Genomic DNA, 27,216 nt, shown 5'->3' on the forward strand with positions numbered 1-27,216 from the left:
GGCCACATTCAGACCAATTTAAACTCAAGTGGGCCGGATTATTACAATCATAGCATAATAACCTATAAATGGATGTAAATGGACAACTCCAAGTTTCCCCTGTTTTAGTGCAAAGAGGTACAAGAATATATGTTTACATTTAACAAACTATCTTTTTACAAAATATATTATGGAGAACCTGAAATTTCTTAAGAAAAACAAGTGCAATTTCACCAATATACAATACACAACAACTTGTCAAGATCTATCAATGATTTAAATGTACATACATTATACAATGCACTTTTATCCAAATTGACGTAATAACATCACTCCAGCCCCAGTAAACATGAGGTCTGCTGTTAATGTGGTCAAACTATGGTTAGCGTTAATTTGTGATACTGTAAGCTCAGTCTGCTAAGTGCATGGCGGGTAGCTGGTGAGTTGGTGAGAGGCTGGTTAACTACTCCTGATTTATTCAATTCAAAGCTTCACACACCAAAGCCATGGTGTCAATACAATCAGTGCCTGTTTTACATTTATTGTCCACTTGATGGCACAGTAGAGCAAATGAACTGTTGTGAAGCTGTCCAGCAATTGGTTGGACAACGCTTCATGAAGCTTCATCTCGCCATCACTAGTTATCTTGCTCTAGTTGTTCAGTAATTTGTTGTAATCTGTATTTTATTATACTCTTTTTACAATAAATACAGTTGTCCTTAGGTTGCACAGCAGCTGGCAAGGACAGTAACCTATTTATGTGCTTATTTCAGTCTTTATACATTGTACTTTGAGAGCCATGACCTGTCAGTGGAACACCGGGCATTCATACATTTTGGATCCCAGAGTCAGTCCTATCTGAACCTGACAGCAGTGGCCGTCCATCAGCTCATTGCAGTTTTTGCGCAGTATACCTGGGTCAAATCAGAGCTGCTGAGACCTTGATTATCAACAGTGATTACATTCGCTAGACATGTAGAAGGGAAATACAAAATATTGTCTTGCTAAATGTAACCCCTTTAAAACATTATAAATACGACATTGTACTTACAAATGGCAGTGCACACTTCTTGATTTGTCGAAACTGTCCAAAGTATTCCATCATCTCCTCTGAAAGATGCAGATTCAAAGTAGTTAACACGCTGTTACGACCTTTCAAATATAAAGACAGTGCTTCAATGCTACTTAGCATACATTTAATATTTTCTGTGCACATGAAGTAAAAATCGGCTAACTTCACGTAGTTTTCCTGGATGAGCTATAGCGACCATGTTAACTTGTGACTTAAGCTTTTAACATGCATATATTGGATAGAGCCGTAATATCGGTGTAAAACACGCTTAATTTATTTATATGATTCGCAATATCATTCAGGCAAAAGGAAGTAGTTGACGTGTTGACTACTCGTTCTACTCCATCGGTAACCTGCCTGACCAGGACGGTTATATCACATTGTGCTTTCTGTGAGATACCACTGAGTCTAGCACGCCTAAAGACAGTGTAAAAACGTCACTAATGTGGACTTACTGGCCGCTTTGGTCCAACGGATGTTTCACAAGTAAGCCTCGACACCCGCTTACCCGGCGCCGCCATGTTTCCTTCAACAATACGCACTCTGAACTTCGCCGTGCCACTATCACGTGACACTCACAGATACGTTTGGGACATGAAATAATTATATTTAAAATATATTAGTTTTTATTTTTAACGTTCGTTCCATAGTATTTAAGTACACGTTCACGCATCCATTTAAACCAAACAATAACAACTAATAATGACGTTTAAAACCGGTTGGTCGCGTACACGAGTTCAAAGGTCAATCATTAATGCCATGGCTAAAATGGCAGCGTCTGCCGTGGAGAATGGAGAGGACGTATTTCGGAAGATGTTCAAGTTTTATAAGCGGAGAAAACCTCCTCCCGACTTTTCCGATGTGATAGACTTCAGTAAAGCTACGCTGGCAGAGAAGGTCAGAGCAGACAACGTGTTTATATTTGAAACAAATCCGCTGACACACACGAGAGACGAAGTGTAACATACTGTTCTTGTTATTGGAGTGTTCTTAGTCTAAGCAGATGCACAGATCAGTTGTCCTCCACCATTGGTAAGACAAAGATATAACATAGATGTTTCGTTAATGGTGATGGCTCTTCTCTTTAAAATAGTGATGGGTAGATGAGGCGTCATGAAGCGTTTCGACACATTGCCAAACTGTATTGACACCGTGTCGATACTGTGTCACTGAGTGAATACTGACACCTGCTGGACCTTAAAAATCCCTACAGGCAACCTAGTTGACAGACTCAACTGACACTGATTTGATGACCTAGTATATACAATAATATAATTTTATATATAAATAATGAAGTCATTGTATTTTAGATTGTATTATTTCATATCTTCATTTAAATTTAAAATATCTTTGATAATTTGAGATACAGTCAATAAATAATGTGAACATGTATCATAACGTGAAAATCTAAGTGAACGTGTTGTGAATGAGGATGCTTGTGGACTGGGATTTTTTTTTACAAATTTTTATTCAGAAAAATAAGTTGTTCCAACGTTTTGAAATTGAGTCTGTTACGCTTTTTTGACACAAGTTCTCCAGCTGTAGAAAACACCCGCTCACACGGCACAGATGAGGCTGGAGTGCAGAGAAATTGTAAGGACAGCCGGAAGAGGTTTGGATAGATTGTCTTTTGGTTGTCCCAGTATCTCATAGGATCCCGGGACCTGGCAATATTGCCCTCTGCCAGGTATCTCTGCACCTCCTGGATGGCATCAGCTCTGGCACTTTTGGTCTGCCTGCCCACTTCCATGTCGAGATGTTGCCAAAGGTTATCTAAAAAATAACAAATTCGGCATTTTAGTACATGATTTCCAAACAACAACAAAGAAATAATGCTGAATAACATGCCTGAAGTGGGTGCAGACAGCCGTTGTGAAGACGGTCCCGGCTGGGGCTTCATTGTGCGTCCGATTACAGATGCACATTCTGACCGCAGTCTACTGATAGCCTCATTGCACTTGGAGGAACTGCGGAACCCGAATGATTCAAATCTGAAGCGTTGCTAGGTTCAACACACTTAATCACTCCAGATTGGAAGCAGTGTCTGTGACTCGACACTTCAGGTGTTCATGTAGGTGTATGGCTGCCTGTGTGTGCAAGGTTGAAGCATTACGCTCTAGTGCAAAATAGAGCATTTTCATCATCGGGGTGACCTTTGACCCTGACACTCGCCTCTCTTCAGACAACTCCACTGTAGCTTGATGGAAAGGAGCAAGCACAAGAAGTGCTTCTCCTATGATGGTATACTCATCAGCTGTAAGTGGAGTCAAATCTGTATTTAGAGAGGCCAGAGATACCCACACTGGTTCCCTCTCATCATGTAGCCTTGACAGCATTTCATATGTGCTGTTCCAGCGTGTTGGCACCTCATTGATAAGTTTCAGGGTTTGTCGTCCCATCTGTTGCTGCACTTGAGCAAGCTTCTCCTTGGCTGTAGTGCTTGATCTGAAGTATGTGACAATGTGCCTAGCTTTGTGTCTGATGGATGTAAGTGTGGGGATCTGCTCAGATGATTTTCTAACTAATAAATTGAGACTGTGTGCAATGCAAATTGAGTGCCAAATTTGGAGCTGTCTAGTGGATGCAATCATGTTTGGTGCTGCGTCGGTCACAAGACACTTTGCTTTATTGGTTATGGCCCAACTGCAAATTCTCATTTATGTAGTGACAGGTAAGAGCCAAGTAAGCCTCCATGTTCACAGATGTCCACATGTCAGCTGTTATACTCACTGCCACAGCTTGCTGTACTTCCATTTTCACTCGTTCCCGTTCCTCCTCGTACTTTTTGGCCACCATTTGTTTGATGGTCTGAAAATTATTATTACACCAAGTCATCCAAAAGCAAATCAATATATTTAAATTAAAGATTAAATAAATTGGATATATCAACTACTACTTTAGATAATTTCCACACAAACCTTTCTGGTTGGCAAAACATATGAGGACTGAAGGACCTGAACCAGTTTCCTGAACCCTTCATTCTCCACAATGCTGAGGGGGGGCTGGCAGTCCTTCAGGATGAAATTCAGCAGAGCCTCATCTAGCATCTGCTTTCTGGAAGCTTGATGGTTAAAAATTAGGTAAAGAATAAATTAATAGGAATTAATTATCAATAAAGCAACTGTGAGTAAGTTGTAGAATGGCTGTATACCTGAGTTTATCCTGGGTGTATCTGGGACTTCATTCTCATGCCTGGCCCTATAATGCCTCAGCATTTAGGAGGTGCTTTTGTTTAAATAGGAAAGTTCTGTCGAACAAATGTGACATTTAACCTGCAGAAAATAATATGAATAGTAAACTAAGAGTCACTTTGAAGAGGAACAGGATGAAACAACAAGGAAATTAAAACAAATACCTCATTTTCCAATATGAGATCAAAATGGTCCCACACGGCGGAAACCTTTCTTTTGGCTTGAGGCTGCTCCATAATTCTTGATACTGATGAATTTGACGATGAACCGCAAAAGATCAGAGATTCTTTTGGCAGATGCATCCCGTTGACAGATACGCTTCCTTATAAACACAGTTTGGCATGGCAGTGTCAGTTCGAAACAGTTCCTGTATCTGTCACGTGACTTTCTGAAAGCGATACGCGCACCGACACGGGGTTTTGCTCTATGAGCTCGACGCATGCGCCGACGCATCAGTGTTGCCGGACCCATCACTAAAGGCCCCTCAAGATTGACTTCAGCTGTGTTGTAATTCCACCTCTCAGACATTATTCAGCTTTCTGTGGAAAAAATACGAATTTCTCTAATTTTTTGTTATGAATCCTGTCAAAAAAAGGGGGGTTTAAAACTTTTGTATTTCTCAATTCTTAATGCTTCCAAAAACAATTGCATTAAGTTGCAATTAAAAAATCAAGCAAATTGAAAATGTAATTTCATATTCTATGTTTTCACATCTAGGTCACCTATATAAACTAACTGTAACCCTAAAATCGAATCGAATGTTTCACAAGTCGTGCTTTCACTCTTGGCCTTTCATCAACAAACCTCATTTCTCTTCTCATGGTAATTTTGGCAATACCTACTTTTCTGGCACTGTGCTCAAACAAATGCCCTCTGTCCAAATAGGCTCACAATTCTAAACTCTTTCACATACTTTTAACTCTTTTAACTCAGATTTCCTGCCCTGTGTGCTCAGGTTTGTCTGCACAGTGCATTGATTGATCGTTGAACTTCGCACAATGTTACTTTTTTACCTTTTTGCCACAATTTTCATCCAATCAGAGACCTGGAATTGCTCATTACTGATTGGACAGTCTCCTTTTCAATTAGATCAGTAGCGTGATTACCACTGCTACAGTATTCCAAATATTCCTTAAGTGAATGGAAGGAGTGGATTATGTCATCTGAACAATGCCAAAATGGCCCAGCATGTCCACCTGTGACAATCTTATAAGGCTTCATTTACATACCCCACATATTCATCTGCTGTATTATCTCTGACCTTCTATCAGGAAGTGTGCTGACTGGAGAGGTGACAAAACACTTAGGGGGTATTTACAAGGTTGTTCCTTCTGCGGATATATAAGTAATTGATAAACTGGAAACAGGAAACACTGCTCCGAGATGAGATAAATTTGAGCTCTTATGAAAGCATCAGCAAAAATAAATGTGGTTCTGAACATTCTGTGGTTCTGATTTGCATTAAATAACCTCAAGGGCATATGTTATAGAAAAACAAGTTATACCTTCAGCAAGTGCAACGATTCCTTGACTTTTGAGGCATGAGACAACAATCTCTTCCAGTATTGTCACACTTTTATTAATGCTTGAGTATGGCACACATGCAGGCAGCCTTGCTTATACATGCTTAGTATGTGAAAGGATGCTTCCTTTATACTCCTGGTTCTACATACATCGTCTGTCCGTATCTCTAGTTCACCTTAATATTCTACCGACTCCCCATATTGGGTACTCACGTCTGGTGTTTGTCTATGATCCCTTCACAGGGGGCATCCTCCAGACAAATATTTGGTTAAGCATGCCTCTTGTCACATACTGACTGAGACTAAGGGACACCTACTAAGACCGATTTAAGGTAAATAAACGTGTTCTTCCACTTCCCCTTCAAGCATGGCAAATCTATAGCTAACATGGTTAAAAGATTAAGCATAAGCAAACCTGCGTGATTATCTGATGATGATATATAACTGCCACATTTTCTCTCACAGTGATGCTTGTGTTTAAGTTGATTTATGCTGACTTTAATCATGTGTATACATGTTTATGGTCAAAGTCTTTTCCAAGTGATATACTATGCACTACTACCCCAATTTTAAACAGAAAGCAGTGATTTGTCAATTCTATTTCAGTATAAACACAAGATCATTGATCTTTTACGTAACTGATCAGTTTTATTGTTTTTATACGTTTTATACCCTTATTGTAAATTTGCTCCCTGTCATTTATTACAAAAATGTACATCACCTTTCCTTAACAACACTCAGCAATCATTTGGGAGCTGAGGATGTGCTTAAGTCCAGAGAGTTCTGCTGCATTTCTGTATGTTGTTGATATATGGTTTCTCTAAACGGACAAATTCTGTCACTGACAATGGTTTTCCAAATTATTCTCATGCCCATGTGGTGACATCATCACAGAAGCATGCAGTGGGTTTGAAGATCACGGGCATTCAGTAATGGTTTTTGACCATGACATTCATACTCAGAGATTTCTGTGCTTTCCCTAAATGTTTTAATAATATTATGAATTGCAGATAGTTAAATCCCTGAATTCCTCACACTAATGTGTTGAGACAAGTTGTTCTTAAATGATCAGAATAGAATCAGAATCAGAAGAGCTTTATTCGCCGATTAAGTTTACAAGTAAAAGGAATTTGCTCTGGTCCTTGGTGCATTTAATATATAACATATAAAAAGACAACAAAAAACAACATATAAAAACAGCAGCTCGGCAAATAATTAAAATAAAAATACACTAAATTAAATAAATTAACTAAATTGAATACTGTTAAATGAAGTAAAGTGAACGTGCGGGGGTTTATTGTGTGGTCAGTGCAAGACCCGGGCCTTGCAGAGGGAAAGAATCTGGATTTCTGGTGTGAGGTTTTGGTCCTGATGGACCTCAGCCTCCTGCCAGAGGGGAGGGTTAAAAACAGTTTGTGTCCAGGGTGGGAGGGGTCGGCCAGAATCTTGCCTGCCCGCTTCAGGGTTCCGGGAGGCGTACAGGTCCTGGTGGGACGGCAGGTTGCAGCCGATCACCTTCTCTGCACAGCGGATGATACACTGCAGCCTGCCCTTATCCTTGGCAGTAGGCTGCAGCGAACCAGACGGTGATGGAGGAGGGTGAGGATCAGAATCAGGATAGCTTTATTCACCAATTAAGTTTACACTTAAAAGGAATTTGCTCTGGTCCTTGGTGCGTACATATATAACGTGGACTCAATGATGGCAGAGTAGAAGTGCACCATCATTGTCCTTGGCAAGCAGAACATTTTCAGCTGCCGCAGGAAGAACATCCTCTGCTGGGCCTTTTTGTTGAGGGAGCTGATGTTGAACTCCCACTTGAGTTCCTGGGAGATGATGGATCCCAGGAATCGAAAAGACTCCACAGTGTCAACTGGGGAGTCACACAGAATGATGGGGGCGGGTGGGGCTGCGTCAGTGGCGCCACCAGGGGGGGCCCAGGGTGGGAGGAAAATCGCTGGCCCCCCCACCGGCCACTTTACCTTCCATCACTCACACTATCGCACACCCGCTGTTGGCGGCGCACGCACCACCGCACTCACCAGTGAACTCACTGCTGCCGGCGAACTCACCGTTCCCGGCGCACTTACCGGTGAACTCACCGCTGCCAGCGCACTCAGCGGTGAACTCACCGCTGCTGGTGCACTCACCGCTGGCGCGGCACGCAGTACACCCGGCGCACTTGTCGCGGCACTTTCGCCCCCCCCCCCCCCCCCCTGTCCCCCCCCCCCCCCCTGTCATCGAAGATCTTGGCCACCCCCAAGACTTTCAGTGGCCCCATCTGGCCACCCCCAATGATTTCTGCAGACTGGGCTGCATTCAATCGGAAATCGACAACCATCTCTGCAATTGAAATTTATCTTGCACCCCCTCTTACATATCACACACACAAACACATGCATTTCAGAGGGGGTGCAGGGCAGCCATTTTTCAGCGCTCATGGAGCAGGTGGGGGTTCCGTGCCTTGCTCGTGTGCACCTCGGCAGTGCACCTCGGCAGTGGAGGCAAACTGGTAACTCACCAGCTACCAGTTCCCAAGTTGAATCCCCTATGGATTGAGCTACTACAGCCCCGGACTGAACTTCTACCGCCCCTACTATAAAACAACAACATGAATTATTAAATTAAATGAATTAAATTAACTAACTAGCGATTTACATTGAGTTTACAATGCAACGTTACAAAGCTCCTACGACTACTACTACGCCTTTAGTAAAGCATTGTTTCTGATGGTTTTAAATGGTTTGAATTCTGTGAAGTTTCAAGGCTTACCTGTTAATGAAATGGCCACATGATTAGCAAGGCTATTCCACACAGGATGCAAGAGGGAGCAATTCGAACAAAATAAATAGAAAGATATTTATGGCGTCATCCAGACTGGTTGAGCACAAAGTAGACTGGCGCAATCGCTCAGGCGGTCTCTATTTCAATGACATTTTGCATGAGTTGCATGTGGATTTCTGTGCATCTTCAGAAATCCTGCCATTAGTTAATCAAAGTTGCCCCATGTGATGACAACAGATACAAATATGGATGTACTGTCCACCGTAATTGTGATTGATTGGTGATTTGCTTGTCTTGATCTGAAAATGCAGATCAGTGGGGTGGGGTGGGGTAATCAGTGGGGATCAACCAACAATGTGATGTCCTTCTCAATTTGCTAGCACACATCTTGTGTGGAATCTGTGTTACCCAAATGAAGGAGCTTGATTCAAATATCACTGGACACATCGATTTTCAGAGAGTGAAACAAGCCCTTGGCACACTGTCTTGAAACAAACAGCCTAGCAATTTTGATGCATGCAATGCGAAAGCATTTTGGCTGCTCTGAACTTTCTTGAGTTCTTCTGATTCTGATTCTGATTTCCTTACTGCAATACAAGTTTAATAAGGATTATTGCCACTGTGCATCTAAGCGAACGCTAGTTCTGGCTAAAAACATTAATTTTCTCCTCATCTTTAGCAACTTCTCACTAAATGCCCCGAACTGCTTGCCACTTTAGTGCTGTAGCCAAAACAAACTTTTTATCTTCTAATAATGGCTTCTCCCTCTCCCTCTCTCATACTCTCTTGCTCGGTGTGTCACATGTTTAGTTATTCCCAGACCTCCTTTAGCGATAATGGTAACTGTAATAAATGTAGTTTAGTTAAAGTAATTTTGTAGCTCTCTTTCTCTCTCTCTCTCTCTCTCTCTCTCTCTCTCTCTCTCTCTCTCTCTCACTCTCACACACACACACACACACAATCCAAACGCTCAAGGCAGATGGCCACCCACCTAGCCCGGTTCTGCACAAGGTTTCTTCCTGATAAAGGGGAGTTTTCCTTGCTGCTGTTGCCAAGTGCTTGCTCATGGGGGGATGTTGGGCTTCTTTCAATACTCTGTACGTGAAGTGCCTTGAGATAACATTTCTTGTGATTTGGCGCTATATAAATTGAATTGAATTTTGTTCAGTAACCTCTGTATATGTGTGTTACAGATTGTTCCCTTTAATCTGGATCCAACAGCAGTGTATGATATAGATACAGCCATGGTGGGCTTGCGGCCTGTCAGAGAGTGGAGAGCCTTCAGCCTGCAGGCTCACCCAGGTACACGCACACATTATGCTACAAGCAGTTAGTTACATGAACCCTGCAGTAACATGTTCCACGACAAATTTGCGACATCCCAGTTTCCCAGTATGGTTCTTTGTGTGCTCTTCAGGCTTTATCTTCATCTCCAACCCGTTCCTCCACGGCTCCCAGTCTTTCTGGATAAGGCAGTGTCTGAAGATTTATCCACAGAAACCTAATGTCTGTAACCTGGATATGCACCTGTCTGTTGCCGACACACAGGACATCTGGGCCAAGAGTGTACACAAATTCAGGTGATATATTACAAAAAGCTACATTAGTTTTATTTGATACCATTTAGTTGCTGTCCCTTCAACTTTAGAAGTGTCAAGCTCATCATTTACTTTGGTACGTATTCAGACCTGGATATGTAGGTGTAAGTTAAATGGCATGGAGATTGAGTTGCGTAAACGTGTTTACTTTTTGTTCTCATATCTGAACGCACAGCATATTCACATTAAAACTAAAAAAACATGATTGTGGGGGATGTAGGTGCAACAGGTTATTCAGATCATTTCGGCTATCAGGGATATTACATAATAACTCCAATAAATTAAAGGATGGATTCAACCGTCACTCAGTATATTATTATTATTATTATTATTATTATTATTATTATTATTATATAGTATATTTCAATTATAAATTTACCGGGGAGATGGTTGAGAGGCTTCTTCTTTTATTCAATCATACATGAGAGATCACAAGTCATAGTGAATTCATGCACGTTTTACTTCAGTTGAATTCTCTGTTGATAGACTTTTATTTACCGACAGTACTTCTCCTCCACTATCTCTCCTCCAGACGAGTTGTTATGTATTATTGTTATGTATTTAATGTTGCTATTGACATTGCAGTTTCTGAGAAACAATGTCTGTGTGTATTTTTGAAGTTACAAACCAACCTTTACACAGGACACCCGTTTTTCCGTGGTCTTCTGTTCGGTCTTCTGTCGGTCTACCTTTGGATGGAGCTGCTCTCATATCAAGAAATTCGACAATCTGTTCCTTTCCTCATAGTGAGCCACAGCAGTGAGCGCTCACATATTGTTTTTTTACTAGAGAAGTCTCTTCTTAGCTCGTCCAGTGCTTCTGAGTACGTAAAGTTAGACGGTCGATTACATTAAAACTTCATATCCATGTCCGAAGTAACTGTTACCAACATTTGTTGACACCCTGGTCAAAATCATTCAAGATCCCATGAATGAGCAGTTTCAAAACTAAGTTTGAAGTCTCTTCTCTTGACTAGTGTACGTCCTCGGGTTGAAGACGACTGGGACTTCCCAGATTTCCTTGTTGCACAAATCTCACTCTCACACACACACACACACACCGCTACACCCATACGCAGCCTCTCTCTTCAGTCTCCCTCTAAGCGTGTGAGTTAAAATCTGCTGAACTTACCAACCGGGCGACAGACCTCTAGGCAGCCACCTCACACAGAAAACTATACTTGTTAAAAAAGCAAATCTGCTCACCTCTTTACGGCCATTTCTATGTGGGGAGACGCACCCGAGTTCCATCTCCCGGTTTGGTCATCCAGCAGGTTGCTCTTGTCAACCCTTTACGTGATGCATATGATATAGTATATTTCAATTATCAATTTACCGGAGATAGTTAAGAGACTTCTTCTTTTATTCAATCATATATGAGAGACGTATCAAAAGTCATAGTGAATACATGCACTGAGTTATTCCTAGAGAGAGAGAGTGTGTCAGGGTGGATGCCTGTAAACATTTCCTTACTATTCTATTGTAAATCCTGGCTGCCTAAGCAACCATGTCACAGTGACTTGCTCTTTTCCTTTCTCATATGATTCTTGTAGTACAATTATGCAAAAGACAAAATGTTTACTTCCACATAATGCTATGGATATAGTATTTTCTTCCACATATCCCCCTATGGCGATTCCAATATGATGAAATACAGATTTTTGCTGGAACCGATCAACCTGTGATGGGCAAAAACTAGCATCAGTACTAGGGCTGCACCTAACGATTATCTTTAACGATTAATCTACTGATTTTTTAAGATTAGTCGATGAATTTATTTTTATTATGCAATACTTATTTGGGGGAAATAATTATTTCCCCCAAAATAAATATCAGACTTATCTCATTAATATTTCAATATTTTCTTCAATCATCTTCTCTTGAAAACAAACAAATGTAACAAAGGTTTTGCAATGCATTAATCCACAAATAGCCACCTTTTACAATCTGCATTGAACAGAAAACATACATGAGACGGAGGTCAGTTTGCCGTGTCAACCCAACCCTAATCAGTACGCTAGGAAAATTGCCTCACGACCCCCTTGCCTCCCTCAACTTAATCATGGGCGATCACGCTTCTGCGCTGGTAGTGGTTCCATAACAATACATACATACAAGAATAGGTTACAAATGTAATGTAAGCCTGGCAGATCATGTCAAGTCAGTGATTGTCTGTGGTGTGCAGTAGTGTGATGATCAAAAGCGATTGAAAGCGATTATTCTCCTGTTCTCGACAACACCCTACCCTTTCTTTTCCGGTGAACTTTGGATTATTGTATTCATTATTATCAGGCTGCCCTAATAAGTCTCTAAAAACTCTCCAGTTGGTCCAGAATGCAGCTGCACATATACTGACAAAAATGAGGAAAAGAGATATTCACTGGCTTCCAGTAAGTCCAGAATATAAATTAAAATCCTCCTGCTCACTTTCAAAGCTCTTGGTCAGGCTCTATCATACCTTAAATAGCTCATAGTACCCTATTACCCCAGTAGAATGCTTCTCTCCCAGAATGCAGGCTTATTTGTGGTTCTTAGTATCTCTAAAAGTAGAATGGGAGGCAGAGCCTTCAGTTATCGGGCTCTTCTTTTGTGGAACCATCTTCCTGATTCTGTCCGAGGGGCAGACACACTTTCGCTTAAAACTTTACTTTTTGATAAAGCTTATCATTAGGGCTGGCCATACACCTAGACTACGGGGGACTTCCCCTGATGCACTGAGCTCCTCTCTTCTCCTCCCCTCTCTATGTGCATATCCATGTTATTGCATCATTACTGCATTTCAGAAACTTTATTTCTTCAGAGTTTCCTGTGCTCTCTTGTCTCACAGGTTCTTGTGGAAGCTTGTCTTGTAGACAGACTGTGTCCTGCTATTTGTATTAACATCATGATTCGTATTTACATTAGTACTATCTTTGAGGTTGCTGTGCCTCTCTGTGTATTTCTCTCCTTTCTCCTTTCTCTTTCTCTCTAAACCCAAACGGTCAAGGCAGATGACCGCCCACCCAGCGTCTAGGTCTGCTGTGGTTTCTCCTTGTTAAAGGGGAGTTTTTCTTTGCTGCTGTTGCCAAGCTCATGGGTTAATGTTCGGTTTCTTTAAATGTTCTGTGTGTAAATGCCTTGAGAGAACTAAGAGATTTGTTGTGATTGTGATTTGGAGCTGTATAAATAAAGTGTAATTGAATTGAATTGTGCTCTCTGACAACTGACAGGCTGCCTCAGTCTGGGAAGAGAGAAGCAAAGACTTTACTGGAGCGTCTTCGCTGGGTCACGCTGGGATATCATTATAACTGGGACACCAAGGTCAGTGTCACACTGCTTATCCATTGGAGTTTTACTTACCAAATATTATGATTTTGATGTAGTGAGCAAAAAAGAGACAAAACTATCACTTTTTCTTTTGTTGTATATTTTTATTGAAGAAAGCATTTGACATGACAATGAGCATACAGTTATGGGACATTTTGGAGATGATTTTTTTGATACAGAAAGGGGGGGAGAAAGACTGAGGTTGTGACCCTGGCCAATGGCTTGTACAGTCAGGTTGTTTATAACGGCGTAATTGGAGAAAAGTAGTTGTTCAGTGTCAAAGTAAAGGTTGTGAGGGCACCTTATCTACTGCTCTAGAAAAGAGGACATTACAATAATCCAGTCTGGAGGTGACAAATGCATGAATTAGTGTTTCAGCATCTGCTTTGCTAAGAATAGGTCTGATTCTGGCAATATTTTGGATATGGAAGTAAGCAACCCTTGTCACATTATTCATATGGCTGCTGAATGTTAAGTCCTTGTCAAATATTACGCTCAGATTCTTCTTTGATCAGCTTCAAAATTAATTAGAAGATTTTGAAATTTTGGCCCTAAGATCACCATTTCAGTTTTATTGTCATTAAGAAGCGAAACATTTTTTGTCATCCAGCCTTTAACGGCTAGAAGACAAGACTCCAAGTTGGTGATCCCAGAGTGGTTGTTGGGATTTATGAAAACATACAATTGGGTGTCGTCCGCATATGAGTGCGAATGAAAATCTATACCAAACTGACGGATTATGTTTCGAAGAGGGAGCATATAGATTGAAAAGAGTAATGGGCCCACTACAAAACGCTGCGTAAAGCCAAATTATACAGGGTAGTGAGGTGAATTAGTATTATTAAATGAAACAAAGTAAAACATATGTGTTAGGTTTCTAAACCAAGAAAGTGTGAGACCACGAATGCCAATGTGGTTCCCAAGACGATCAAGTAGGATATTATGATCTACAGTGTCAACGGCTGCACTTAGATCCTGGAGAATTGGCACCAGAATCAGCGATAAGAAGGAGACCTTGGTTAGAGCCGTTTCAGTGCTATGTAGAGGCCTAAAGCCAAATTGGTAAGGCTGAAATAATTTATTTCACTCAAGGTAGTCCGTAAGCTGATCTGCTACTAGATGCCCAAGAATTTTGGAGAGAAAAGGAAGATTTGAAATGGGTCTGTAATCGCTTAGAGCAGTGGTTCTCAAACTGTGGTACCACTAGGTGAACAACTAGGGGTGCAACCTACCCCCGTGCACACTTGTGCATGTAGTTGAGATGTCTATTGAAAATAAAAAAATATAAAAAATAAAAGCCATTACATGAAAAAAGTTAAATGTACCTTGAGTTTCAGGGGGAACAGTTTGTTGGTCACCCTTTGACAGTCTCTTGGCAAATAAGACCAACAGCTTTTGATTGGGCTTCGGGGAAAAATAATTTTGTATAATATTAAACACCTGGCATTCACTGTCACTCATTGGTTAATAAGCCTTGGAAATTCATTAGTAGCAGGTCACACTTGTGTGTGTGGAGTGCACCATCTAGTGGGATCAACCGAAACGCCGGATGTTGCAGAAAAAGGCTTAATGAACGCAGTCTTTACTATAATTTGGACAAATTTGTACCAATATTTGACGGGCTACAATACAATGCACAACGGGCTGCATGTGGCCTGCAGGCCGTAGTTTGCCCACCCCTGACCTGTATGGTCTGTCTTTCTTAAGAGAAGGGCTATTGAAGCTCAAGTTCGAGTGGGGGGATGTGAACCTTTCAGGAGATCTGCCGGTCTGTCTCGCTCGATCTGCCAGTCTGACCCGCCCGGCCCGGATCGGACTAATTAAGTGAAGTTGCATAATTTCCCACCACACACCTGACGATCTCTCACGGCACACAGGTTGAAAAACACTGTTCTATAGAAGCTGTTAGGCACTCGCGCACTGTGGATGGATAATCTCCCAATAGTGTAACTCACTCAATTGAGACTATGCTTCCTCACTTACCATTCTGTATGAGCCTATCTCTAACATTTCGCATGTGTGGTTTCCTGTTGAAAAGCGGCAAAACAATTGATTGTGTAGAATCTGCGCAGCACACTCCTTATAGAGGCGCTCGTAACCCTAACACTTCCAATATGATTAACATAAGTGCACAGACTTGTCATGCCCCCCTGTGAGAGTGAATGGCATTAGTTTGGGCCTTATTAATATCAGATCCCTAGCCAACAAATCACTACTAGTAAATGATCTGATCCAAGAGCATAGCCTTGATAGGCTGAGCCTCTGTGAAACATGGCTCAGGGATGATAACCTTATGCCATTATTTGAGGCACCTCCCCCAATTTCCCTCATGCTCATACTGGACACACCTTCAAAAAAGGTGGTGGTGTAGGCTTTATAATTAACCAGTCTCTCAACCTTGCCAAAGGATGCGTCAGCACAGCCTTCTCATCTTTCGAACTATTAACCCTCTAAGACAGGCAGTCAAATTTCCTTCTGTTCTGTCGTCATCTACCGCCCTCCTGGCCCCTATACTAAATTCTTAAATTAATTCCAGACATGGTGACTCATGTGGACAACATCATAATACTTGGAGACTTTAATATTCACTTTGAGAATCGAAGCGATCCATTTAATAAAGCCTTCTCCACCCTCATTGACTCAGTGGGCTTCTCCCAATATGTCCAAGAGTCAACCCACAGATGTGGTCACACATTAGACTTTGGGTGGGATTTCTCCCCTTTTTGTTTTTCTTTCTTGTTTTCCCCCCTGTGTCTCCCCTCCTTTCTCTCGTCCTAGCCCATGATGCACTTTGCAACTGTCTGTACGGTGGTATGCGGTCACTCTGTTAAAAAGATGCCTATGATATTATCGAACAAGCAACACTAATGAAACTCTGCAGTTACATTATTTTTTACATTTCAGCATAACCTTAGCTGGCTGTGGTTAGTTGCTGTCGTTCTGTTTGTTATCCCTTTGCCTTAATTCACATGTACATTACACAGCTTGATTCTCGTTATTGTTATAAGAGAACAAAAAAAACAATAACAACAAATACAAACAATTACAAAATTAATCTGTATGTAAAAAATAAAAATTCCCCTGAAGGAAAGTGTTCCACACATGGATAGATGTAACAGAACCGTGACAAGTGGGTTAAAGAATTGTCACCTTAATTTGTCTTCTCATGCACCTCACACATTCACATGTGTATCACATATTCTTGTTCTCATTGGTTTTCTCTTTTTTCTTTTCTCCCCCTCGCTGTGTATAAAAACAAGATCCAAAAATGTCCCATAAGTGCATGATCATTGTCATGTCAAATAAGAATATTCAACAAAATTAAACAAATACCTGGATGACTTGCAATTTTCCCCCTACTAAATCAGACAAAACTGAGGAACACCTTTTGAGACATTGTATGTGACATTGAGCTAAATAAATACAATTGACTTGACTTAGAAATGCATTGATATGCCTAGGCCTCCAGCAGCAAGGTAATGTGGCTTTACAGGAAGGTGGCATCCTTTAAAGTCCAGAATAGAAGCAAAGTTCATTACTGCACACTGATCAATAGAAATGTTTTGACTTATATTTTGAATGAAAATGATTTAATAGCTCTGTTTGGATGTTTTTTTTAATTCCATTTATAGGCATACTCTGCAAATCACCAGACACCTTTTCCAGCTGATCTCCACTCACTCTCCAGCCAAATAGCAGCAGCCTGCGGTTTCACCGGATTCATTGCAGAGGCCGGAATACTCAACTACTACCAACCAGATTCCTCACTTGGAATCCATGTAGATGAATCGGAGCTTGATCACTCACGTCCACTGATCTCCCTCAGGTGAGCCACAAGAATTGTGTTGAACTAACACTCAGAATATTATAATAACTGTAACACCATAAGAAAGTATAACTATCTTCAGGGTGTTTCCTGGCTGAACAAATGTCTTTGGAGGCACTATGAGTGCATTGGGTCCAATTTCGCAGCTTGGGCTGCATTTGGGCTGCGTTTGTACACTCGAAATTCCTGATGCACTACAAACTTACCAACTTTGACATATACCCAACCTTTTAATCTTTTGGGCTAGGAGAAAATAGTAAATATTATATATAACGTTTTATTGAATCAGCCAAGCCCACTCAACGTTGGCTGCCATTTGGGGCAAAAGCAGAATAATGGGGAAATGATACCAAGAAACAAAGTGATAACTTTTTTCGTCTTTGTAACAACATTTTACATACAAAGTTTAGCAAACTGTGAGGCAAAATTGTAGGAGGGGATACGATACAACAGTTTTTAAAGAGTTAAAAAAATCTGGTCAGGCAGCAAAGGTTGTGACCTAAATACTTTGATGCAGCTAGACCCAAGGAATCTGGGAAAATGTCATAGGACAAAATGTAAACGTTATTATAATGGCGGCACCATCGAGTCAGTGAGTGTTAATTTTGTTGGTTAAGTAATGAGTGAGATTTTGGACCAGCAGAATCGTCGCTTCTATGTTTTCAATGCGAAGCAGACTCAGACAGCAGGCTAAGCTAAAAGCTAAAGATGAATACATCACCTTACCGTAGCCAAGGAATGTTTTCATTTCTGACTGGCGGGGATTCTAAGGATTTAACCTCTGTGGAGTTGTTAGCAGGGCTATTAATACTGATTAGTCATAATCAGGATCATTGATACTCCTATCAGTCCTCCTGGCTGCTGTTATGTTCACCATTAGAGTCATTGGAGTCCCCTCTGGCCAGGTGTGGAGTGAAGGAAAATTGTGACAGTGATATGTGGACAGACATCAAATGTGAAATATGAAAGGTATAGTTGAAGTAAAATAAGTAATAACATTGGTTTGTTTTCTATGAGATTAATATGATGTGAATTTATTAGTGTGAGCTTGACACAGGGAAAATGTATACAGAAAAAAAACATGCTCATGTTGCTGAATGTAAGAGTTGATATAACATGTGGGTGTTGGACATCAACATTTTGTGTGTTAACACAAAAGACGCTGATTCCGCTGTTTTGAGTGGAGAATGAGACATGTGAATAAATGTTACTAAAGTAAAACGTGAGTAGCTGTCAGACACTTTTATTTGGTCAAATAAGCTCTCAGAGGAAAAGATGTGGGGGGACCCCTGACCTACAGTGACCTGACCTTTATGTTTCTGGGATGGGAACCCTAAACAATGTTTAATTGTATGTCTGATGTGCATTGGCAATCAAGTATCTATCTGTCTTACGTATCTTGTTGAATTTAGTGTCACGCAATTAGTGGGGGTCAAGTCTGCTTGAAATTTCCCTGCCCCTGTGGCATTCATCATCCGGTTCCGCAGGGCACTGTTCACAATGAAGCGGTCATCAGTGTGGGATGTGGCCAAAGGTCGTCCACTTCTATGCCTTTCTGTGACTCTTCCAGTCTCTCTGTATCTCTGTTGCAACCTGCTGATGACACTCTGTGACACTCTAAGCTCAGTGGCCACTTCCGTCTGAGAACATCCTGTTTAAAGCCTCGCAATGGCGAGGTACTGTTGATCCGTTGTTAGGTGTCGTCTTGGTCTCATGATGTGAAAATGTGAACAGCATGATGAGGACTGTTTAAATACCAATTCTGATTGAACCAGGACATTTATTGGTGGATTCATGGATCAACACCTGTTGTGAATTTTATCGTTAAGCTCCTTGTTAGAGAACAGCAAGTTGTGCAAAAAGAATTGAAACATTGAACAGTTGGATATGTGCATTCAAAAGTTTAGAGAAGGTCACATTAAGTTCACCTGTATAGGTTATAGTGCATTTTAGGTTCATCCTAAAATTTCAGCCGAATATCCCTAACCTTTTGTGAGTAGTGTATAGTTTACACTCAAGGTGGCAACAAAGCTATCAATAAAGCTTTTGTGTCTACTTCACAGGCTCGTCATGTTCATCAGATCATTAAATCCTCAACATACTGTATCAGCACACTCCCTGCTGGTAAATGTAGATTATTGAAGCTTTTATGCAAAACCAGAGAGAAGATGGATTCTGCGGATTTAAAATAGCCCTGTGGCATCCTGGTCCATGAATATGATTTTACCTAAATGTAATGCAAACTAAAACTGGGAGTCTGGGACACTGAAGAATACATTACGCAAAACAACAACAGAGGACTATTTTGATTCATCAGAACTTGTTACAGTATAGTGTGTGGAGGCACAATGGGTGCCCGTGCATTAATAGCTGCATTTACTGCCTGTAGATCTTTGTACAAATCTCCACCTCAGATCTATGGCAAACACATTCATAGGGAAAGTCTGTGAAACTGGAGAGAATGCTTCCTCCTTTATCTTCTGTAACTACAGACAATGTTTAAGTGATTGCTTTTCTCATTCGGAGGCCTTAAGCTCCCAAGGTGTGGGCACTTATCTTTAGAGGTGTTTTGTCTGACAAACAGACATAGTAGCCCCTCTAATTTCAGGAAATGCCTCATAGCCTTTCATTACTGCAAAGTTAAACAAATCATCATTGTGTTGTCATTTGTAGCAGCGCATTGACATGACAGGTTGCTGGCTACCGATTTCATCTTATATGGCATCCATGCCCTGTAGATGTGCATCACTGGTGCTCACTCTTCCCTCAGGTAGGGCACCCTTGATCATCGAAAACGTGGTTGTGGGTTTGCCGATCTTAGTCCATGGTAAATAGGGCTTGGTGGTAGGGGTGGGGTGGAGTTGAAGGTCCACACTCAAATGTGAGTCTAAAAGTCTATAAATGCAGTCTTTTTTAGGATACTTTCTGCGTCAAAATTACGGTAAGATAGCAAATCAAGTCTGTGTGCGTTTGTGTGTGTTTAAAGTGGCCCACAACTTTTCTGCATTTGCTTTTCTTTAGGCAGGGGTGTATCCGCTCACCTCTTTTATTTGTTTTATACACAAACAATTGTCATCAGGAACGCAAGCATATTATTAAATTTGCTGATGACTCGGTGTCCGAGTCCGAGTCCGAGTTTTGTCCCCACTCAGGGACAATGAAACCAACCACGGCCCGGTGGTGGATGATTTTAACCTCTGGTGTGAATGCTCTTTCCTAGATATTAATGTCTCCAAAACAAAGGAAATGATCATTGGCTTCAGGAAGAGGTCTCCACCAATCTGTTGTTATTCATGGTCAGGCTGATGAAGTAGAAATAAACAGTACAATAATTGGTGTGGCCAAATTTCAGGAGTAGATGTGATTGACCTCTCACTCCTGTACAGAGCCAGAGCCACAAAGAAAGCCCCAGGCTGTACTGGCAAACAAAAATCGCACCCTGTCCGCTGAATTCAGGCTGCTGCCATCTGGTCGCAGATACCAAGGTGCAAGGCACTGGCAGGTTAGTTTAGTAAATCTAGTAATTTAAATTAGATTATTATTTTTGTAGTCCAGCTCATATGCAATAATGGTCCGAAGGGACACAACAAGCTAACATGCTAACAAATACTATTGTTTTACCAAAAATGACCATTTATACAACACACCTACTAATAACACATTAAGAGTTTATATAACACGATAGTACAGACTGGTTTGTGATGAAGAATCTAATCAGCAAGAACCTAGTTAGAAAGTAGTAAGTTAGACATAAGTATGACACACTAATAAGTATGTTACAGTGTACAGCAGTGGTCTCCATCTTTTTTGTCTCTGAGAGGTACTTTGACAAAGTCTCAGAGCTACTCATGTTTAACATTATTAGTAACATTTATCCACATGGCTCATTCTCCCCCAAACCAGCTGAGTCTTTTTCTGTACATTTTCAGTGTCAAGCTCACACCAATAAATTCACATCATATTCATCTCATAGAAAACAAAACAACGTTATTAATTTCTTTATATTATTAGTTACTTATTTTACTATTTTACCAATACTATACCTTTCATATGTCCACATATCACTGTCACAATATCTCTTTAATTCACATTCCCTGTAATTCAGGGAATTCCCTGTAGTTCCCATCTCATCTGTACTTCACATGCATTCAGTCTGTTCTGATGTTAGGGAGATGACAGAGAGTGTGATACTGTTTTCATGAGGAATTAAAATAGTTCTGGAATGTTCTTGCAGTGAAGCATGTTCTCTGTCGTACAGTTTTGGACGATTTTTTCGGAGTGTTTTCCTGTTGGGAAGAACATACACTGGATTGAGAGCCTTGGTGGAGCTAATTTTTCCTTCCACCTGAACTGTTGGATGCACGGTTCTCATATCTGTGAAGGTTTTTTGTGAACCCTGCTCAACATGACGGCTTGATTCTGCATTCTGCCTTTATGTTGTCACAATAGTTAAAATGCATCCAAATGCTGCTTTTTTGGAGCTCTCACTCATCTCTGCTTCTCCCTGTCCTGCTCTGTACCTGTGTATAGTAGAGCGTCAGCACGCCCCGCCCCTCCCTGCTTGATGTTATGATTGTTGTCTGTCTTCACATGAATTGGTCGAACGGCACAACATTAACTCAAACATTCAGTCTTCCCCGTGTTCATGGCAGGGAGAAATCCATCATATCATTCTGTCTTGTATTAAGTTGCAGAATAAATAAAAACGGCTCTCGGACCGCAGCCAGCTCCCATCGTTCACCTAAAAGAGCCGGCCTGTTCACGAACGACACATCACGCCCTGCTAGCAGCCGGCAAGTCCCGTGAGAAGTTGCTGTGAACTCTGGTGATGTGGCGCTCCACAGACGCGTTCGCACTGCAAACGAGACACGCACACACTTGACATTCGCATTCGTACATTTCTTTAATTCCTCATAAATTCCTCTATTTGTTGCCTTTTATCGGGGCTGTTTTCAGGGCAGTCACCGTCAAATCCGGCGTGCACCTGCTAGCTGAATGTTACGGTGTCACCAAACTTGACAGCAGCGTCATGTGTTGGACTGACAGCTGATTGGTTTATAACCGTTTTGTGACAAAAGGGGCGGAATGTTGGTGAATTTGATTGAATAGAAATGTAATCAGCTTCACCAAGTGACGTTGTGTTGTCAAATGTACATATTCTTTGAACCTTTCGCGAGCTACTCAGAACCAGGTAGCCAGTAAGCAACGTGTTGGCGACCCCTGGTGTACAGTATAATACACTAGCGATTAGCCATCAACAATAAGCATTCAAACTGCCAAAGATATGAATAGCAGTCAATACTCAATTAGGATTTGCTGAACAAATGTATAACCAACAGCCAATAAGTGATCAAAATGCATATTGACAGCAGTTAGCTTAGTGCAAGAATTTTTATTCCTGCTGCTAGACATCTGCATACATTAATGTTAATTAATCAAGTTGAGATTTACAAGAAATATTGTATCTGCTCCAAAAACACCTTATTTGTTTAAAGTGTTTGCAACACAATGTTATTGCACTTTTGTTCATATTGCAGTACTTTTGAAAATAAAAGTGAGCATACACTATTTTTGAATTCATTATTGAATTTTGTGTATAACAATGTAATTAATCATGATTAATCACAGGAAATCATGCGATTTATTGCGATTAAAAATTGCAATCGTTGAACTGAACAGACAACAAAGTGGAGATGTTCTGTTCCATTTGGCCCATCAGTTCATATACCTGCACAGCAGTTCCGTCTGCTCAGTATCATTTACATCCTCGTCTTAGGTAATTGAGTATACTAGAGCTGAATTGGATTTGCAGATTGGTGTTGTCTGAACAGAGGCATGGCATCAGAGGCATGAAATCTCCAAAAATTTGGTTAATTTGGTCTTTAAGCTAGACTTTTTAAACTCATAATAACTGCATTGAAATTATTATTATTATTTTTTCAAAAAGCGGTAATTTCGATATAAGTTTTTGTCAAAGCCACTGAGACTTTTCATAGTCTTTATTGGGGCAGTGGGGGCAGTGGCTCAGTGGGTAGTGCTTCCGCTTGGGAACCGGAGGGCCGCCGGTTCGAGCCCCTGCCGAGGTGCCCCGGAGCAAGGCACCGAACCCTCAATTGCTCCCCCCTCTGCGAAGGGTGGTAATGTAATGTAAGTCGCCAAATGATCGTAATGTAATGTAATGTAATGTATTGTTTCATATGTTACCAACAAAGTTTATGAAAAATCCTCCTTAATGCAGTAACAATTAAAGCTTGAAAAAAATAAAAGCAGTGATTTCTCTTTGCTGACAGTTTTGGGCAGTCAGCCATCTTCCTCCTGGGTGGCACCTGTAGAGACGACCAGCCCACTGCCATGTACATGCACAGCGGTGACGTAATGGTGATGTCAGGAGCGAGCCGCCTCCTCTACCACGCTGTGCCACGCATCGTTGCATCTCCCCAATGTCATCCTGCCATAGAAATGCAAACCTGTGGCGAAGCCTCAGGCTGTGTTCCACACCAGCAAGGTCGCACTCTGCTGGAGCCTGTGTCAGAGAATGACTGGGCTGTGTGCCACAGGTACACGCAGAGCTGCAGGGTGAATGTGACCATCAGACAGGTGTTGCCTCCGAACCAGAGCTTCCCACAAAAACCTGAGCACCATCCCACCAACACCAACAACTCAGACCATGATGATCATAACACAGAAGGAGAGGAGAGTTGCAGCATCTGTGACCTAGGCTACACCATGCCTCTGTAAGTATGACGTTCAAATATGACATTTCTGCTAAAGTTCTTAACAGCAAAATGTAATACTTTTCACCCTCCTTAAAAGCTGCTGCCTTGTAATTACACTGACAATAACTTTACAATTTATCTTTGATTTTTCCTTTCCAGACAAACTTCATGATCTGATACAAAAGACCTTACTTGGAACCAAGTCTGTGTTAGCATTTATCAGCGACACACAAGTCAGACGAGTTCAGAGACATCTCAAGAGTGTTCCAGATGCCCGACATTTTCAAGCCCATTACCAGCTATTCTTTTTTTCAGTGGCTCTACACGTCCTTGATGGCAATGAGCAATAGCAATGCAATGCAAGTGAGAGAGGAGATTGAGAGGGGAGGCAGCAGACAGGTGTGACTTGTCTTATCCACAAGAGGGCAGCAGAACCCAGACTAAACCATGCTCTTTGAGCAGTAATAGAAATAGAAAAATAAAGAAACAAAATGTTTGATGAAAGTTGTATGCACAGATCCAACTCAAAGTACTCAGTCCATGCGTTTGCTTTTTCTTCATGATACTTTTTATGAATAAAATGTTTATTCCTCAGAGAAGTTGTGCATGGTCTTTACATGCTTTTTTAATGGTGATGAGATTAATTTGATCTAGTTCATATTTTATGTTTTGGTTTGGTTCGGCTTATACATATGAATGTGTGTGTAAAGGGTGAGTCTGTAAACCACTTCACAGGAAGGTGTAGGTGCTTACCAGAGGCGGACGGAGTACACAGCTTCATTACTTAAGTAAAGGTACAGATACCGCTTGTTAAATTTTACTCAAGTACAAGTAAAAGTACTACAGTCAGATATTTACTTAAGTAAAAGTACTGAAGTGCTTGTTTTTAAAAGTACTCAAGTCCCAAGAGTACATGTTCTAAACATTGTATTATTACTGCCTATAGAAACCTCCTGGATGGAGTATTTATGGAATCTTTAATGTTAATACCTGGAAGAATGTAACACATTATGAAAATAAAATCATGCTTGAATGAATGGGTTTATATGCAAGAAGAAAAAAGAAAATGCAGCTAATTTGTGTGTATGTGTGACAACACACGCGCACGCACACACACACAGTATTCCTAAGCCTTTGTGTGACAAGTTGATAATAATTAATGAAGAAAAATATTAGCCATCAACAGTGGTGAAAACTACGTTTAAACAGGACATGACGGACTACCTACATACGTTTTTACAGGGTCGTATTCGCTCGGGACTAGTATTATCTGAGGTCTTTTTCCGAACCGTTTTTCAGAAGGTAAAAGTCCCCGTAATTTTTTCTGACATTCTCCGGATTGCTGATAGGCTGTCCCTGTCAGTGGCACCTGTACAATCCAATCACGTTTGAGAAGGAAACAACAAAATACTGAATCCACAGGGTTTCCCCGCTTTTTTTTCAAATTTGTTTTTAGAAAAAGTAACAAGTACTTATGGTTATGGATAGAAATGTAGCGGAGTAAAAAGTACGATATTTTCCTTTCAAATGTACTTGAGTAAATGTCATAAGTACTCCCCCAACATGATACTCGAGTAAAGTACAGATCCCTAAAAAGTGTACTTAAGTACAGTACTCAAGTAAATGTACTCCGTTACTGTCCGCCTCTGGTGCTTACACAGGTTTGAAGCTATAAAATATGTGAGGCCTATAACACATTTTTGAAGCCTGTCCTCACATGGCTGACTCTGATAAAGCATGCAGTCTTTTGTTCACAAAACAAGGAGACAACCTAGTGTTGTAGTGGATCAACCCCCTTTTCACACCTTGATGTGAAGATGTCAGAGAATCAGCTGCGACGACATTGGCCAAAAGGTTAACTCTTGCCTGTGAGGTCATTTTCAGTATAAAAGCCCAGCAGGTCCCCCCAGAAACTCTCTTCAACTAACTCAAGGAAGAGGGAGAGACCTAAGGACCTGCCCTGGATGCTCCAATCCAGTGAACCCAGAACCCTCTTTAGCCCAACCAAACAGCAAGGAAGAGAAAGAAACTCAAGAATCTGCCCTGAATTTTCCATTTCAGTGAACTCACAAGCTCAAAGGCCTGCACCTCTGTTTGCTTTCAAAAGTGTCTGACCGTGACTCAACTGGACCAAGCAGCGATTCACTCCGCCCTTTTCTAACCGTGCTTTCGAGCACTGATTCCTGCATGCTCTCTCTATCTATCTCTCTCTCTCTGCACCTCTTGGGTGATAAACCCCCCTGTGGTGTTGAGACACACACACTTGTTCCCTCACAGACTAAGCTAGAAGTGAAGCTGCCATCTTAGTAGCCATACACATGTGTTTATAACTTCACCACTTCCTGCAGATCATCTCTCACATACACACATATGTACACACATACACACACACACACACACACACACACACACACTCAAGCTTTATTTTCCTTGTGTTTGAATCCGTTTTTATCTGAACTTCTTGCTATCGTTTGGTTTTCCAGTTTATCATGTTGATAGTAATCCTTTCACATTATAAAAAGAAGTGTTTGAAATGGTTTGCCCTGAAAGTTCTATGATTCCATCCTCTTCCACGCCAAGTGTCACCCTTCCAGATTGATTTTGAGCGCATAACCTGATGTTTTAAATCTGTAAAGCCCTTTGAGACATTTTATGTGATATTGGGTAATACAAATTAAGTTGACTTGACTTGCAATTCCTCTTCTTTTTAAGGAGAGATCTCCGATCTTGGCTGGCATGTTAGTGAGATCAGATGTAGCTGATGATATTAAAAAACATATATCAAAGGTTGTTTTCCTCAGAGAAGGTGCACATCTTGTCTTTTTATACTTAAAGTATTAAAGTAAGACTTAAAGTAAGACGGAGGAGATGGTGATCGGCCTCCGTAGGTAAAAATCCCAACACAGCTGTGAACATCCAAGGTTTAGAGAGGTACAAATACCTGGGTGTTCACCTCAACAATAAACTAAACTGGTCACATAACACCAGTCCTGTACAAGAAGAGCCAAAGTCGACTCCACCTGCTGAGGAGACTTAGGTTCAGAGTGTGCAGGTCTCCTTTATGACACTGTGGTGGTGTCGGCCATATTATATGCAGTGGTCTGCTGGGGCTGTGCAGGTACAGAGAGAGACAGAAAGAGGCTGAACAGGCTGCTGAGGAGGGCCAGCTCTGTCCCGGACAGCCCCCAGGACTCCATCAAGGTTGGTGAGAGAAAAATGTTA

The 27,216-nt window shown here is 41.1% G+C and overlaps 1 protein-coding gene across 3 annotated transcripts; it reads left to right on the forward strand.

Annotated features, from left to right (window-relative positions):
• Positions 1 to 1,807: 1,807 nt before the first annotated feature.
• On the forward strand, positions 1,808 to 24,965 carry alkbh1 (alkB homolog 1, histone H2A dioxygenase). 3 transcript variants are annotated; one of them, XM_076166079.1, is made up of 8 exons: positions 1,808 to 1,948; positions 9,743 to 9,851; positions 9,967 to 10,129; positions 10,790 to 10,906; positions 13,356 to 13,446; positions 17,085 to 17,278; positions 23,569 to 24,012; positions 24,154 to 24,963. In XM_076166079.1, the coding sequence occupies exons 1-8, from the start codon at positions 1,811 to 1,813 to the stop codon at positions 24,164 to 24,166; spliced, it is 1,269 nt and encodes a 422-aa protein (XP_076022194.1). In that variant the 5' UTR covers positions 1,808 to 1,810; the 3' UTR covers positions 24,167 to 24,963. The 3 variants fall into 3 exon arrangements, with proteins under 3 accessions (XP_076022194.1, XP_076022195.1, XP_076022196.1); XM_076166080.1 differs by lacking the exon at positions 10,790 to 10,906 and having other exon boundaries at positions 24,154 to 24,959; XM_076166081.1 differs by lacking the exon at positions 1,808 to 1,948 and having other exon boundaries at positions 10,768 to 10,906; positions 24,154 to 24,965.
• Positions 24,966 to 27,216: the final 2,251 nt, after the last annotated feature.

This window comes from Genypterus blacodes, unplaced genomic scaffold (genome assembly GCF_046128005.1).
Source record: "Genypterus blacodes isolate CSIRO-AG114 ecotype Tasmania unplaced genomic scaffold, CSIRO-AGI_Gbla_v1 ptg000154l_1, whole genome shotgun sequence".
In the NCBI taxonomy this organism is placed as follows: domain Eukaryota; kingdom Metazoa; phylum Chordata; class Actinopteri; order Ophidiiformes; family Ophidiidae; genus Genypterus; species Genypterus blacodes.

Coding starts and splice junctions, on each gene's coding strand:
- alkbh1 (XM_076166079.1), top strand. CDS start 1,811: ATGGCTAAAATGGCAGCGTCTGCCGTGGAGAATGGAGAGGACGTATTT. Junction 1,949..9,742: donor AAGCTACGCTGGCAGAGAAG/GTCAGAGCAGAC, acceptor TGTGTGTTACAG/ATTGTTCCCTTTAATCTGGA. Junction 10,907..13,355: donor CCTCATAGTGAGCCACAGCA/GTGAGCGCTCAC, acceptor GACAACTGACAG/GCTGCCTCAGTCTGGGAAGA.